The sequence below is a fragment of the Sorex fumeus genome, unplaced genomic scaffold (assembly GCF_029834395.1).
Source record: "Sorex fumeus unplaced genomic scaffold, SorFum_2.1 ptg000043l, whole genome shotgun sequence".
NCBI classification, from domain to species: Eukaryota; Metazoa; Chordata; class Mammalia; order Eulipotyphla; family Soricidae; genus Sorex; species Sorex fumeus.
In genome coordinates this window covers 6,447,396-6,463,494 of record NW_026606100.1, presented here as the reverse complement: position 1 = coordinate 6,463,494, position 16,099 = coordinate 6,447,396, and the positions used below count along the sequence as shown (strand labels likewise).

At 58.0% G+C, this 16,099-nt stretch overlaps 1 protein-coding gene across 2 annotated transcripts in view; it reads right to left on the bottom strand.

Annotated features, from left to right (window-relative positions):
- RASGEF1A (RasGEF domain family member 1A) overlaps positions 1-16,099 on the bottom strand; it is a 62,293-nt gene that overhangs the window by 17,287 nt on the left and 28,907 nt on the right. The window contains exon 1 of one of the 2 annotated variants that reach the window (XM_056120646.1): positions 9,515-9,613. The exons of the other annotated variant lie outside the window; for it this stretch is intronic. Coding sequence (XP_055976621.1) covers positions 9,515-9,532 — 18 coding nt within the window. The 5' untranslated portion in view covers positions 9,533-9,613. Of the gene's footprint in view, positions 1-9,514; positions 9,614-16,099 lie in introns of those variants that run through there. 2 annotated transcript variants of the gene reach the window in all.

The following is a 16,099-nucleotide window of genomic DNA, read 5'->3' as shown; positions in this document are numbered from 1 at the left end:
CACAAACCAGAAAACACCGCAAAACATGCAGTTCCAGGGCAGGGCCGGGACCCACAGCTCAGCAGGGCTCTGGGGCCCCAGCACCTTGCAGGGAACTAGAGGTGGAGGAGGGCTCTGTGTTCTGGGTCCATTATTGTTGGGAAACTCCAGGGTCTCTAGGGACAGGGTCCTCAGCTCCTCCTGCCTGTACCCCCAACCCCCTTCTGGAGCAGCTCCCCGGGATCCCTTGCTTTCTCTCAAGTGGGGCTTTAGTCCTGGTCCCTCCAGGCCTGCCATCTCTGGTGGTCCCGGACCTGCCATCTTTAGTGTCACCTGTAGAGGGCGCATGTGAGTAATGCACTGCTGGGTTCTGCACATTGGAGGGAGGAGACAGACACAGAGACACAGAGACACAGGAACAGAGAGACAGAGACAGAGAGAGACAGAGATAGAGAAGGGTGAGAGAGAGATTAGAGGCGGGAGGGAGAGAGAGAGAGAAGGGTGTCTGCCACAGAGGCAGGCTGGTTGGGCACGGAGAGAGTGGCAGAGAGAAACTGGGGACACTGGTGGTGGGAAATGTACACTGGCGAAGGGACGGGTGTTGGACCATCCTATGACTGAGAACCAATCCTGAGTAACTTTTTCACTGTGTATCTCACCTTGATTCAACTAACAAAGGTTGGTTTGTTTTGTTTTGTCTTGTTTTTTTTAAGAGATTTCCAGGAGCCAGGACCCAGCCAGCACGATCGTGCCCGAGACCCCCGGTGGCACTGGGCCCGCATCCAACTGAGGAGTCAGATCCTCAGCTGCCTGGGAGGCCCTGGCCCCTGCTGCCCACCCACCACTGCTCCCTCCTGCCCAGGGAAGCCACGGAAGGACACACGCCAGGTGATGGCCTTGTCCTTCTCTGCGTGTCTCAGGTGCCACAAAAACCCAGTCCAGGTTGTGGGGGCAACAGGCCTCAGGTCTGGGGGTATGATACAAGCATGGGCTGGAGGTTTCTGTGAGCTGGGCCCTGCGAGGAGACTTCGTCCTCCTCAGCCGTCACCAAGGCTGCCGCTGCTTCCAGATGGGCAAGTCCATGGGGCTGAGTACATGGGCCTGCCCTGGAGGTGAGGCCGGGGGGTCCAAACTGGCCCTGGACTGGGGGCCCTGCCCAGGTGGAGAGAGGCAGGAGCCACTCGGCTCTGTGGGGGGACTTTCATCCTGCCCGTTCTGGACCCCACAAGCCCTGTGGAGGCCCTGACCTGCCCCATCACTGCAGGTCCCCGTCTCCGTCCTCCCAGGCTGGGAACCTTGGCGTCAGGGTAGGCAGGACCAGGACGCAGAGCCTCAGAGACCAGAGGTACGAAGTGCAGGAGTGGTCGAGGTCGGGGCTGGACGGGGGCTGGACGGGGCTGGACGGGGGCCAGCTAGGGGCCCAGAGGCGGCTGCCATGGGGACAGGGCCGCCAGCCCTCCCAGGCTCCCGCTCCACAGCCACGCTGATAATGCGAGCTTTGTCCCAGACACGTGATTCATTTCTCCTTCTGAATTCCTTCCTATTCCCAATTACTATGCGAACTGACTGACGGACTCTTGCTGTCTCCTTACACTTTTCAGTGCAAATTCTGCCGAGGTTGGAGGTTTATTTCTCTCTTATTTTTCCCCTCCTTCTTTTCACCCTTTCTGTCCAGTCAGCTTCTTCTGGTGGCCACTCTGGGGACAGAATGTCATTGTCCACCCAGAAGCATCCTATTCTGGAGCCTGGAGAGGTTCCCCCAGAGACAGGAGGCAGGCCTGGAGCGACTCTGCCCTTCGCAGCTGCCTCCCCCGCTGGACTCAGGGGTGCTACCCCCCCCCCCATCCCTTTGCCACTGGTGTCAGTCGCTCTGGGATCTGCTCAGGCAGAATCCATCAGGGCCACGCAAGGTCCCTGCATGCACACTGGCACTCTCGGCCTTCTGCAAGCCAGGCTGGAGGGGGCCCAAATCCGAGAGCAACCTGGAGCCAGCACTGCCATTTCTGGAAGCCAAGGACAGGGACAGGACCGCTGCCCATGACTAACTATCTGTCTGTGGGGGCCCTTCCCATCTGGGGCTACCGCCTTAGACCCCAGAGAGACCTACCAGGGAGGCTGCTGGGCCTCCCGCCCCTTGGGTGTGAAGACATGACACGACTCCCCCCAGTTTCAGGGTTTACCCAGGGTCCCCTACATGGTCACAGGAGCCAACCCCTGTAGTATCAGCAGAGGATGGGACCAGGGGGGAGGAGGGGTCTGGCATGGACGGACAAGTCGGGGGGGGCGGCCCTCAGGGAGTCTGGGGTTCTGAGTCCCTTGGTGAGAGAACAAGGAAAAGAGGGGCAGCCAAAGGAAACCCCCACCCTGAAAGCTGCCCAGGGTGGGGGCCAGGGGCCGGGGCCCAGGTGGAGAAAAGGCAGGGCAGTTCTTTCTTTTCTTTTCTTTTCTTTTTTCTAAACGGCATCTAATTAGGCTGAGCAATGATTTTGCTTCGTGTTTAAAAACAAATAAAAAGCAATTCCTCGTCTTCCTGGCAACAGCCCAGAGTGACACCTTCGGGCCCCCACTGCACTGTGTGGAGAGCACGGGAGTTTCTGGTCACGACCTCCCAGCAAGAGTGAACCCCACCCACACCCCATCCCTGCGTCAAGTCCACAAGCACCATCTCGGGACACACACTGTCCCCTGGTCCGGGGGCCCGGAACCAGCCGGCGTCCCAGAGTAGGAGAGACACAGCCGCGCCCTGGGCACTTGCCACTGTACCGCTGCACTTGCTGCTGCCATGGCAGCTGCCTCCACCTCCAGATGGAGTCATTGGCCCAGGGGCATCGAGGAGGCCAAGGGGGGGGGGGGGGTACTGGAGTGCCAGAGTGAACCCAGCGAGGGTGAGGACGGTGACGGAAGACTCAGGGACGTGGGCTCAGCTTGGGGGGAGGGGAGAGCAGGACAAACAAGGTCCAGTCCAGGAGGCACCCCCGCTTGGCACACAACAATGGCAGGGGGTCGGGTTGGGGACTGAGCAGCGCAGCTTACGCCCTCTGTGCAGGAACACAGCAGCCTCGCTCCAGCAAGACCTCTGGGGAAGGCTTCCCACTGGCACCTCGCCGCAGCCCTTTCCAGCTGCCATCACCTGGGATATCGAGGACAAGGGCCACAGGGCCGGCAGGGCAGAGCTGGGACAGTACAGGTGCCCGGCCTCGAGGCTGGGACAGGTGAGCTCCCAGCCCACCACTGCCCAGCTGAGCTCAGGAACTCACTCACCTAGCAGGTGCTCCCCTTCATGGACCTGACATACAGCTGCTAGAACTTACTGCCGACAAGTGATGGAGACCAAGATGCATGGTGGGAAGCGTGAGGACTATAAAGGCAAACATACACACACACACACCCACACACACCCTGTACACAGGCCCATTCTCCCCTGGGCACATTCAGCTCCATGATCAGCATGCAAGAACTCCCATGTGGAAATGTGCCTAGGAAATGTGACTGAATGACAAGGCCACAGCTTAATGAATGACATGGCCACAGCATAACACAACTCATTAATAAGTAATGAGTCTCCCCGAAGTCATCCACTTGATTAAAAAAGCCTTTGCTAAATCATTCTGGGTTAAAGAAGCAATCAAGACTTCAATGACTGGACCAGAGGGAAAGCACAGCAGGGAGGATGTCTGCCTTGCACGTAGCCAACCCAGGTTTGATCCCCGCATCACATATGGTCCCCAGAAAACCTCCAGGAGTAATTCCTGAGTGCATGAGCCAGGAGTAACCCCTGTGTATTGCCGGGTGTGACCCAAAAACAAAAAAAAAAATTGGAGGGGGAAAAAAACCATAGATGTCAGTATGCCGGTTTCCCCCACTATCTGAAAGCAAATGGGGGTAAGGAACTTTCCTAAGCAGAAACAGCCAAAAGTGAAGGAGCTAAACACTATTTTCACTTTTCTTCCTAGTGTCTGAGCCACACCCACTGACACTCAGGACCCGCTCCTGCCCATTGATCGGGGACCATGAAGGACGGGGGATGGATCCCCCGCATCTGCGCCTCCTGCAGGCAAAGCGTCAGCCTGCTGAGCCATGTCCCCCTGCCCGGTTCCACTTTTCATTATCAAAGTGACAATCCTTTTCTGATTCCTGTTGGTGAGCAAAAGCAGGTAGACTGAGGCAGATCTTTCACAGGAAGGAAGTGCTGTAATACAAACTCTGGAAAAGCAGGGCATACCTGTATTTTAAGTAAAGCAAAAACAACATAAAACCAATGAATGAAACATTTGATTCAAAAGCTAAAAAGTGTGTCTCGACAAAATATATTTATAGCAAAGCAAACCAAGAGATGGTATCACCAAGAGGTAAATTAGTGGATTTAATTAAAGAAAAAGAAAAAAAAGACTGATTAATCAAGAACTGATTCCTTGAAAATAAAATTAAGATAAACCTCTGGCAGTCCTAATCAATGGAAGAAATGGACGAAAGGGAAAGAGAAAGACAGCAAAAGAAAGAGTGAAGAAATGCAGGAACCTCAGAGAGCAGAAATGAAAAGGGGCCATTTTATTTTATTATAGAGGCAAAAGAAAGAAAGAAAAAGGAATCTAACCACAGATATCAGATATGGATCAAATATGGAGAACAAACTTTAAAAGAAAGAACTATTTGTAAATTTGTGCTAAAAGGTCTAAAAGCATTTTGAATTGGAATATTAACTAGAAAATATAAATAACAAAAATATTAAAATATACTAAAATCATTTAGAACCCAAAAAGACCAATAACCGTAGTACAAATTAAGTAAGTTGACAGCCAACTAAACCTCAGGGAGAAATAAAAGCTAGCCCTGGCCCAGACAGTTCCTAAAATGAATTATTTCAAGCCTTGGAGACTAAGATAATTTTATATGCTATTTAAACTATTCCAACTATACAATTCATATTGAAAACCTTTCCTATTCATTTTATGAAGCTAACATAACTATGATTTATAAATGTGACAAATATGTCCCCTAATAGAAAAGTGCATATAAATTCTTACCTATGAAAATACATGAAAAATAGCCTAACCAACACATCAGTGGAATGAACCCAGTAACATTTTAAAGCACAATCAAGCCTGGCCCAGTGGGATTTATTCCAGGAATATGAGGATGATTTAGCTCAAAGAAACTAATAAGTCAACACACTAATAGGCCCAAGGAGGAAAGGAATTTGATGGTTTTGCTAGATATAAGAAAGCCTCTGATAAAAAAAGAAATATCCATTCTTGGTGTATGCTTCTGGCAATTAATGTAGAAACGAAGCCAACTGCTCATGATGAGAGGGATATCTATTAGAAATTTCGGGCCATTTTCAGATTGAACAATAAAACATGAGAGGCCTTCTCATTAACATAAAGATCAAGCCAAGGACAACTGCTACAATTTAATGTTGTTCTGCACCTCTTAGGAAACACAATAAGATAAAAGCAAAAGACACATTAGAAACAAAGATGTAGAATGTTCCTTATGTGCAGGGAATATTATTAATTTCGCGGGTTTTCCGGAAAGTCAAACTAAAAATCTGTCAGGAGCAGACACTCTGGCGGAGGGGGCGGTGTTGGAACGCGGTGTGCATGAAACCCTGTCGTTAACAGTACTGGAAATTGCAATGCTTCAAAAATGTTTTTAAATTTTTAAATAATAAAATGCAACAATAAGAGAATTCAATTACCTAACAACAAACATTTTTCTTAGCACCAACAGGTACAATAGGGTATGCATTTACTTCCCAGGGACAAAGATGCTGATATTCCAGTGAAAGGGAGGCAGGGGGAGGAGGTGAGGGGGGATATACTGGGGAGATTGGTGGTGGGGAATGTGCACTGGTGGAGGGATGGGTGCTTGATCATTGTGTGATTGTAACCCAAACATGAAAGCTTGTAACTATCTCACAGTGATTCAATAAAATTTTAAGAGAGAGAGAGAGAGAGAGAAGATCCCCCTGTGTTCCTGCTCTGTAGGCCTGCCAGCCACTGGCCTGGGACATGCTCATGCTGTCCCCACCAGCTGCCCCTTTCCTGGCCATACACCCATGACTGTGGACCATGGACCTGAAACTGCCCACTTTCTGCCTTCCCTTTTGTAAGGATGCTGCTCTGGTGCCCAGAGGCAGGCCAGAGCCAGGGCTGACCCAGAATGAAAGCTGGTACCCTCTGGCACTCCCCAGGAAACTGGGGCCCCTCTGAGGTCTAAGCCTGCGTGGCGGCAGGCTTAGACCTCAGAGGGGCCCCAGTTTCCTCCTGAGTCACGGGCATGTCGAGCTGGTGAGGGTTAAAGGAGCCCGGCACCTTCACGTGCTCCCAGGTCCTGTGACTCATGCTCGCTCGCTCACCCGCTCACTCGCAGGGGGTGGCTCCCGAGAGCAGCCACGCTGACATTTGGGAAATGTCGTAGGCTTGGCAGGCGAGAGTGAGCTGTTAGCAGGGCTGGGGTGACTCTGAGGGGGCGGAGACTGCAGTGGGGGTGGCCTGCGGGTTTGTCAGAGAAACCCCACGGGCTGCCCGGTGGCAGTGAGGCCACAGGGGACAGCACTCTTGAGAGAGGGGCAAGAAGCCGTGGACCACAGCAGAGATCCCGGGGACCATCACCCAGACACCCACGACTGTCCACCCCAGACTCTCTTAGGCTGTCCAGACCCTGGGAGGGCAGAGCCTTCCTAGCCTGCAAGCCAACCTCCTGGCCACACTCAGGTAAACATCAGCCCCTCATCAGTCTCCTGCCCCACAAAACCAGGAGGGAAATCAAATAACACCCAGCTGGTCTGGGTCATACACACCAAAGTAGACTGTCACAAAGCCCGCTGTCTGCCACTGAAGACAGACACAACCTTACCGTGCAGGATGAGCTCCGTGGGAATGGAGGGTGTGTGCTGGGTGCCCAGAAAGCCTGGGGATAAAGGAATAAACTACTGAGAGAGAAATCACAGAGGGCTTCCTGACTGGGGTCAGGAGGAAGAGCCAGGAGATGGATTAGGTCTCCTGCTGCAGCCCAAATCCCACCAACCACAGGCTGGCCTTTAACTGGCAGCTCCCTCAGAGGTGAGTTCCAGGGAGACCCCAAGTGTCAGAGTACAAGCGTATTTCAACCACCACTCATCTCAGGTGTCTCCTGAGTCCCGTCCTTCCCATCCCAAACCACTGCCTGTCTATTTCTCAAGCCATCCCCCAGACTGGCAGGCCCACCCGCACCCGCGCAGTCCCCGAGGGTCGTGGGTATCTTACCCACAGGCAGTGCTCCTACCCTGATCTCCCTATGCCCACAGTGGCTGGGTGGACAAGGACATGAGGGCTCCCTTGACGCTCCCTGCCTTCCCGATGGCCCACAGGAAGGGGGGCCCAGGCAGTCTGACTCAGCACGGTCGGGGTCTTCACAGGGAGGCCCGGCTGGGCAGAGTTAGGCAGTGCAGCCGGGAGCCAGCGGCAGGGCAGGGCCTCCCATTAGCACTCCAGGACAGGCCTCTCCCTAAACTACACCGCCCCGGGCCCCACCAGGCAACAGGTATCCCTGGGGTCACACTGTTTCCTCCCAACTCGCTGGCCCACTGCATGCCCTGCATCCTTTCCCCACTGTGACAGGGTCTCCCCTCCACCCCCCACCGAGTGCTCCCACAGAATGCTCCCACCGGCTCCTCCTCACACTCTGGTCTGGGCTGAGTCCCTTCCACCCTCCCTGTGGGGCTCCTAGCATCAGACATCCAGGCCTGCTGCTGGACACAGGAAGCCAAACACTGTCTTTTCCCGGTGAGTTGTCTGCTGCTCGCATCATGCACAGACATGCCCCCCCCCCCCCCCCCGTGAGCTGGCCCCAGGAGCTCCCTCAAGAAACCTCCCACACTGTGGTCAGTGTACCGAGTGCCGAGCAGGCCGGGGCCTGTGTGCCAGCTCGTCAGGGACTGGCATTCCTGGTCCAAGGCAGATTTAGAGGAGCTCTGAACCTCCTCTTTAGAGGGGTGGGGGCTCCCAAGCAGTGCTCAGGGGGACCAGGGACCATATCCAGCAATATTCCACTAACCAGAAGGGTGGTTCCGAGCTACAGTCCTGGGATCCTTTGCTACTGCTCAGGCCCTATGGTGCCAGGGACCACCCGGGCAACCCAGCAATGCTCAGGGGTTTCCAGGGATGCTCCATGCTCAGCAGGTCACGTGGTTCCAGATGCTGAACCAGAGTGATGTCAGGCCTTATGCCTGAAGCCCGGAGCCCCGTGGGCTCCCGCAGCTCAAGCTCTGCACATGAAAGTGGCCTGTGCGATCCAGGCGAGTCTCTGGCCTGCAGGGGACCTGTCGGCCGGGGCTCTGCCAGAGAGAGCTGGGAGCAGGGCGCTGCCAGCCCGTGGCAGACACAGACAAGCCACACGTCCATTGTGCTCCTCTGTGCTCTGATGTGGGGGTGTTTCTTCTCTGCAGTCCCTCCTGGACCATCCTGACCCAGACACCCTCCCATCTCCTAATCGCCCCCTTTCCTGCTTTCCTTCTCTGTAGTCCCTCTGGGCCACCGAGCAGTCCCTGCTTCATTCATTCACTGTGCTTCTCTTGCTCCCCTGGTTGGAAGGTGCGCTCTGCAGGGGTGAAGGGACTGTGATGCGTTTGGTCCCCAGGTGGCACACAGCACTGGGCGCCACAGGCTGCCCAGGAGCGGAGACTCCCAGGCATCCCCGTGCCCCGTTCTGCCCTGGGTCCTTCCTTCCAGACCTGGGGTTCTGGCTCTGACTTGCTCAGTTTCCCTCTAAGGGGGCTCCAGGCTGCACCGCCCAAAGGCAGAGTCTGATGAACAGCGGTAGGGATGCAGCACCACGCCAGCCCCGGAGGGATGCAGGGTGGGTCTCCCCCTTCCCTGCCGGGATTCTGACATCCCCCCACCTCCAGCCCGGCCGGCCGGCAGCGCCCCTCACCCTGGACCTTCACTTTCCTTACACAGGCATTTGCACCAGTCCACCGCCTCCTCCCTCTCTCTCTCTCCATATATAAACACGCCGGCACTCCCACATCACTCTCGCCCACACATCACACATACGCAGCTCCCCTGCCTACTTCAGGCTGCCTCCTCTCCAGCGCCTCCTCCTCCGGGGCAAACAGGTGGTCCCCAGCCCCTCTGTCCCGAAAACGATTTGGGGGCGTGCGGGGAGCTTCCAAGCAGGTGCCCCCCCGAGAGACCACCCCTTCCCCAATTGGCTGCTGAGGCTGCCGTCCCGAACCGGCTCTTTATCGGGTCCGCTGGGCCACAGCTGACCAAGGGGCTCTGCAGGCCACGCCGGGAGGGGCAGCCTGGCCCGCGCGCAGGGCTCGAGCTCCTGGTGCCGCCCACCGGGCAGCAGGTGCCTGGGGGACCCTCCGGGGAGTGGCGGTGCCAGCAGAAGAGCCCCCTCCTCGGAAGGTCAGGGGTCTTTCCCCAGCCCGGCGGCGCAGAGCCCCCCGGCCCGAGGTCCCGCTGCTACCGGGGGCTGCCCAGGCGGCGCGTCCTCGCGGTGGCCGTCTGCCCCGCCGCCCCGCACCTGCCCCGCGCCGCAGCCCTACCTGGGGCTCCAGAAACATCCTGTCTGCCTGCTCCGGCCCGGGTCCCCCCGCGCGCCGAGCGAGTCAGCGCCGGCTGCCAGCCCCGCGGCCGCCCCCTGCGCGCTCGCTGCCCCCGCGGGGCGGGCCGCACCAGGGGCGGGGCCGAGGGACACTGGGGGCCGCCCGGGTGGCGCGCACGGAGGGACCGCGCGACCGGCTCCGGGACGAGCCAGCGCGCGGGGCGGGGGCGCGGTGGGGCGGGACCGCGCGGTGGGCGGCAGGGAAGGGTCGGGGTGGGGCTCCGGGGCCGTGCAGGGGCGCGGGGCGGGGGCGGGGGAGCGCCCGGTGGGCGCGGACGGCGCCGCCAGGCAAAGGCAGAGGGGTCGGCCCGGAGGGGAGCGGCGGTGCGGGCGAGACGCTGCGCGCCACCCGCGTCCTCCCCAGCCTCCCCCTCCGCCGCGGGGCCCTGCAAATGGCTGCAGGTGCTCGGCCGTTACCCGGCGCGATGCCTCCCCGGACGGGGCGCTCGCTGCACACAGCCCTGCCCGGCCTCGCCGCGGCGTGAGCGCGGGGCGCGCGCGGCAGCTGCTTCTGCGGGGCGCACGACTCCGAAACGGGGCGTGGGTGGTCCTGATCTATGGCACAGGGAGGCGGCACTGCGCCCCCGGGAGCGCGGGCGCTCGCAAGGATTCCTGTTAGGGGCTGCTGCCCAGTCCACGCTCTGGGAATTGGGGTGGGAAAAGCACCAGCGCGGAGAGACTCGCGCCCGCTGTGAACCGTGTGGAACTGCAGCCGCCGTGGGAGGCACCCGGGCGAACCTGGGACAGGCTCAGCTTCCCCGGTAACGGCAGGGCAGGGGGTGCCCAGAGAGCGCTGCGAGAAGCCCTGGGGGTGGAGTGGGGGGGCTCATGAACAACCCCGGGAGGGACTGGGCCGGCAGAGGTCCAGGGTAGCCGCCCGCAGCCTCATGGCACCGCTGGCCCCTGCCCAGTATCCCCCGGGCTGCCGGGCTGAGCCCTGGTGGAGAGATCACTGCATCCTGCGGATGACAAGCTTGCCAGATCCAGCGTTGAGCCTGCCACCCAGGATGCGGGTTTGTGAAGACAGGGGTTCAGGGGTTCCTCTTGTCTGCTGCCCCACCCCACCCGCACCCCACCTCCAGGCCACACACTTTCTCTGCTAGAAATTTCTGCTGAAATCCTGCAGCAACACCAAGGGGGGCAAACCTCAGCACACACACCCCTTTGAAGCTTTTCCCTACATGTTCACCCACCCATGGGCCTGTCTCCAGAGCACCCGGGCGCCACGGGTCCTGGGGAAGTCCCCCAAGGCCTGCCCTGCCTTCCTCTGCCCTGGTCTGCCTGCTGGAAGGTCTCTGCGCCCTTTAAGATAGTCACCACTTCAATGAGGAAATTCACGTGGAAATTCTAGATGTGCCCACTCAGAGGAAGTGGCTGATGTGTGACCCCTCAGCACCTTCCGGAACAGTCACAGGCAGTTCCTCGCCTGCTTCCCTGGGGGTAGGAGAAACCTCTACCCACCAGCCCCATAGAGTGCCCACCTGTGCGGACAGAAGGACACACTCTCCTTTTGGACTGTACTGAGCTGCAGTCTCCCTGCCACAGGCCTGTCACTGCTGGGTCCCGCCAGGATGTGACTGTGCCACTAACTGTGGATGGGCAGGGCACCCGATGAAGGTCTCATGGAAAGGGCTTGTGGGGACCAGCACAGGACCCCATGATCTTGCCAGGGTCAGTTTCAGAAAGTAAAGGAAGGCCGGAGAGATGGTCCAGGGGGTAGGGTGCTTACCTTACACATGGCCGACCCAGGTTCCATCCCCAGCACCACATCTGATCCCCCGAACCCTTCAGGAGTGACCCCTGAGCACAGAGCCAGGAGTAAGTCCTGAGCATTTCAGGGTATGGCCCCTAAACAAGAACTAAAACACAAAAATAAAGTGAAGAAGACAAGTTGGGGGCGGGGGGCTACAGTCAGAACAGGAGCGTTCTGCTGAAAGTTTCACTAGGCGCTAGGAAGTTTCTAGGAAGACGGAGGCACATAGGCACCTAGGAAGAGACAGTAAAGCTGTACTTGAGGCCAGAACAGCCCATGCAACCCAGTCTGGGAGGGGTCCTGAAGATGGCAGAAGACCTTGACCTCAGAATGACACTGATGTGGACATTCTTACAGATACAGATGCTTGGGACAGAGTTCAGCAGGCAACCGGCCTTAAGCAGCGTCCCTACTTCCACCTGTGCTCAGACCCCTGTAAGCCCTGGGCCAGGCCCGGGTCATGGCAGAGCTCCTGTCTCATGGGTATGAGATTACGAGTTCGGCCCCTGCCACTGGGGTATGCCACTGCCCCGTGGGCCAGGTGTCAACCTGGCGGCACTGCCATCTGGGAATCCCTCTGCAAAAGCTGTGCAATCTCCAGCATCCCATAACCCAGAGCGTGTGAACACCACGACTGAGCACTAAATCCAAGTGTGTGCGTGAGACCCCTGGTCACTGCAACAACGACCACAGGGGCCTGCGACAGCCTAAGCTCTCAGGGTGTTCACACTCCAGCACACCTGTGGGCTCCAGGCAGCTACCTGGCTCCCAAGGAGGGGTGAGAGGGAGAATACTGCTCTGCCCTCCTCCCCACACACCTGGGGCAGTGGCGAGACTTGCTGGGCAGTGGGCAGCCATGCAGGCCTGCGGCTCTCCTGAGGTGCTGCCAATCCTCTTGCGAGTAATCTCCAAAGCAAACGCACCACTGATGGGCTGAGGCAAAAGAGAGCAAAAAGTGGGGGGGACAGCGAGAGAGGGAGTCCAGCCTACCCTTTAGATGGCCCTCTCTTATGCCTGCCTAAGTTAGCAATTTCCCCAACGGGATAGGAACTATGGGTTTTTTCTAACTCCAGGCACAACACTTGGCCCTGATGTACTAAAGTGATAGAGCTGTCCTTCCCACTGGGAAGGTGACTCACCACCAATATGCAACTGGCCAGGGTGTGTAACTGACCAGCAATATCCAATTTTAAGCTGTGTAATTGACCAAGAGTGTGTAACTCACCACTAGGGATAAGGCACCAAGAGCATAACTCACTCTCAGTGTGTAACTGACCAAGAGTCTGTAACTCACCACCAGGGTGAAACTCGCCAAGAGTGTGAAACTCAGCACCAGAATTTAACTCACCAAGAGTACAACTATCAAGAGCGTAACTCACCAAGAGTGTGTAACTCACCACCGGGAACCAGCCACAGTGTGGGAGTATAACTAACAGCACAGACCAGCTCCTGATCTGTATGGATCACAGCACCCCAGCTCCACCAGCAGACTGGGGGACAGAGAGGGGACCTCAGCTGACCACGGAGCTGTCACCTAACTGCAGTGCAGTTCCACTCCCTCAGGCAGTGCCTTCTGCCTCGGCTTGTGGGCCTCTCTGTGCTCAGGCAGGGGGCCGAGGGGCAAGGTGGACTAAGTGGGAGCCCAGCAACGGGACAGGCAGGGCGTGGGGCTCTGGGAGCAAGGCAGCCTGTGCCTCTCGGTTGGCAGGCACTCACAGCATGGCAGGGGACCCGTGTCCCCTGAGCTAGCAGGGAGTGGGCCTTTGCTCCGTGCCGTTGGCTAGGAACCCTTCCTGGTCGCCCCAGGCCAGCTGCTGCGGTCCCAGACCACTGCCCTCTCTGCCTGCCCACCCACCTTGATTCTTCCTGGAAGAGCCTGGAGAGTCTCGAGAACACGCCCACCTCCAGAGTTCCTACCGGCACCCCATGCCCCTACCCCAAGCGACTCCCACTCAGCCTATGTCTGAGGCACAGCCCCGGGGGCCTGGACAGACCCAGAGGATGATGGACTGGGAAGAGCCTGGTGGCTGGGAGGACCCAGAGGGCTGGACCTGGGAGTCTCTGCCCCAGCACAGGGTACAGGGGGACAAAGAGAGGGTCCCTCTGTTCTTCCAGGAAAGGAAGAGATGCAGATGGGTTCCCCTGGTGGGATGCAGGCCTGGCCTGAGGGTGAGAGAGACAGAGCGAGGTCTGGCCATGAGAACATCCAGGTCTGTCCTTCCAGAGATACACAGGCAGAGAGTGCAGGGGTGCAGGGGAAACCCCAGTGTCCGCTGCACAGAGCAGCTCAAAGCAAAGAGGGAACTGAACCCTGGGAAGCCAGGTGGGGAACACAGGCCTGGGGAGCGGCAGGAAGCATGTGGCCCGCCCAGACTCTGACAGCTGAGCGGCAGCCCCAGGCCAGGCCACCCCCCTTGACAGGCTGCTGCCCAGCGTTCCCCACCCCCATCCCCGACACCACTGAGAACTACAGATGACTTGGATGGATGCAAACAGCATGGGGTGCCCCTAGGCAGACCTGGCACCCGAGGAGCTTGTGAGCTGGGGTCAATGCTCCCCCAAAGGAGCCCTGGTCCTCCCGGCCTACAGGAGAGCAGAGCCCAGGATCAGCACTGGCTATACACTAGCTCTAAGGGGCATGGACCCACAATGGGTGGGGGTCACAGAACCACTGCGAAAATCAGAAAAAGCTCCACTCACCCCCTGCAAAGCTGCCGGGCAGAGAGCCAATGGCCCCCAGCCCCAGTTCCTGCCTCATTCTGCGGTGTTTCTTTTCTTAGTGCAAACACGGGGCTGTTTCCTCCCAAGGGCATCTGGGACCCTGTGGTGGTTGAAAGAAACCCTTCAAATGCCCCTCATTGGCCGGCCACCCTGTCCATCCACTGTGCCCCCCCCCCCCATGGCCTTGCCCAGGGCCTTGCTCCCCACTCCCTGTCAGGACTGCCCTGGAGGGGCTGGCTGGTGCCAGGAAGAAAGTCTCTCTCCTAGCTGCGCTCTCTCCTACAGCCCCACGGCAGAGCCTGCAAATGCCTCGTCTGCCTCTTATCCTTCTGGGGGGCGGGCACTATCCTGCTCCTTCGGTTGGTGAGGACCCCGGAGGATTCACATTGCTGTCATGAGGCTTCCGGGAACCCTTCGGACCCCTTCCGCCTCTAGGAGGCCAGAAGCTTGTGAGTGTCTCAGAAAGTTCTTCCTGGAGTTGTATCCTGATCCTGCCCTGCAAGCTGTGGCTCAAGGGACAACAGTCCCCATCTGGGCCCTGGGGCACAGAGACAGCAGTGGGAGACAGGTGGGAATGTTTGGGGGCGTGGAGGTAACACCTGCTTCTGTGCGTGTGTGGAAACCAGGCACGGGGGCTCAGGGGACTTCAGAACAGCTGTGGGGGCTAACGCAGAGCACAGGTCAGCAAGACCACATGCCTGCCCACCACCACACTCACCCCGACCAGGCAGGCAGCACAGGGCAGGGGACTTGCCTTGGAGGTAAACCAGACAGCCCTGGGTGCGAGTATTCATGAGACAGCAAAGGCAGGGCCATGAAGGGAAAGACGGAGGGACCTTCCCTAGACCAAGCCTGGAGCAGGCCAGCAGGAAAAGAGACAATGACAGTGGCTCCCGGCAGAGCCTCTGACTCAGAATCTGCCAGAAAGAAGGGGCGGCGAGCGAGTGAAGGTGCGGTCAGGCCCACGCACACGGACGAGCTGCTTCGGTTCTCACCCCTGAGGTCTGGCACATGGTCGTGACAGGCGATGCAGAGTTTGTGTCAGGGTCAGTCCGCCAGGGTCCCAGGCAGGAGAAGGGGAGGAAAGGAGGAGACACCGGGTGCCCAAGGCAGCCCACGGGACGGAGCCACCCCCTCCCGTGTTGTGTTTATAGCACGCAGGTGCCACTGTGCCTGTGTAAGCACACAGGTGGGTATGCGGTCCCCATATGCCGGGCTGCACATGTGCGCTTTCTGCAAGCACACGTATTCACCTGTATGTGTCCTATGTGCACACACATGCCTGTGCGTGCTTCCACGTGCTCCCGTGTGCACCTGTGAAACCCACAAGCACAAACACACCCTGGAAGTTTACCCGGGTGTCCACCCGCAAAGGCTTCTGCCTTCTGGTGCCCTTTTGCTTCTTTCTCTTCATTTTTGTCGAGCATCTCTGAGCTCTCTCCAACAAACATGCCTGGCTGTTGCCGGCATCACACATGGCACATGCTTTATATGAAGCCAGGGTAGGAGGCTCAGATGCCCTCCTCAGGGCAGTGGGAGGAGGGGAGAGGCCCTAGCTGTGGCAGCCCCATCCTTGGGGCCTGCTCTTGAGGTTCCTCACAGGCTCCTGGAGCAGGGGACACGTGCTCCCACCAGCTGGGATACAACCCAGGGAGTGTTTGCCCAGAGCAAGCAGGGTGGTGTGGACAGTCAGAGAAGCCTGTATGGACATCAGGCAACTGACTACATGGGAGCAGTTTCTTCCAGACTGCTGGGTCTTCACCAGGGCTGTGGCTCCCCTCTGTCATAAACAACACATACTGCCTCCCCGAGAGGAACATGTTCTGGGGTGTGCTCGTAGCCTGCTCATCACTTCTCTCCTTACATCCTGTGAGCTTCTGCCTCCAGCTGGTAGACCAGAAGGCCCGGCTTGGTGCCAGGCAGCCACACTGCAAGAGCTGACTGGGGGCAGGAGAGTGGGCCACACCAGCTGATGCTCACTGTCTTCAGGATGTGCCCACTTGAATCATACTTCTAAGATCTGTACTAATGCCCACTCTCCAAACTACGCTC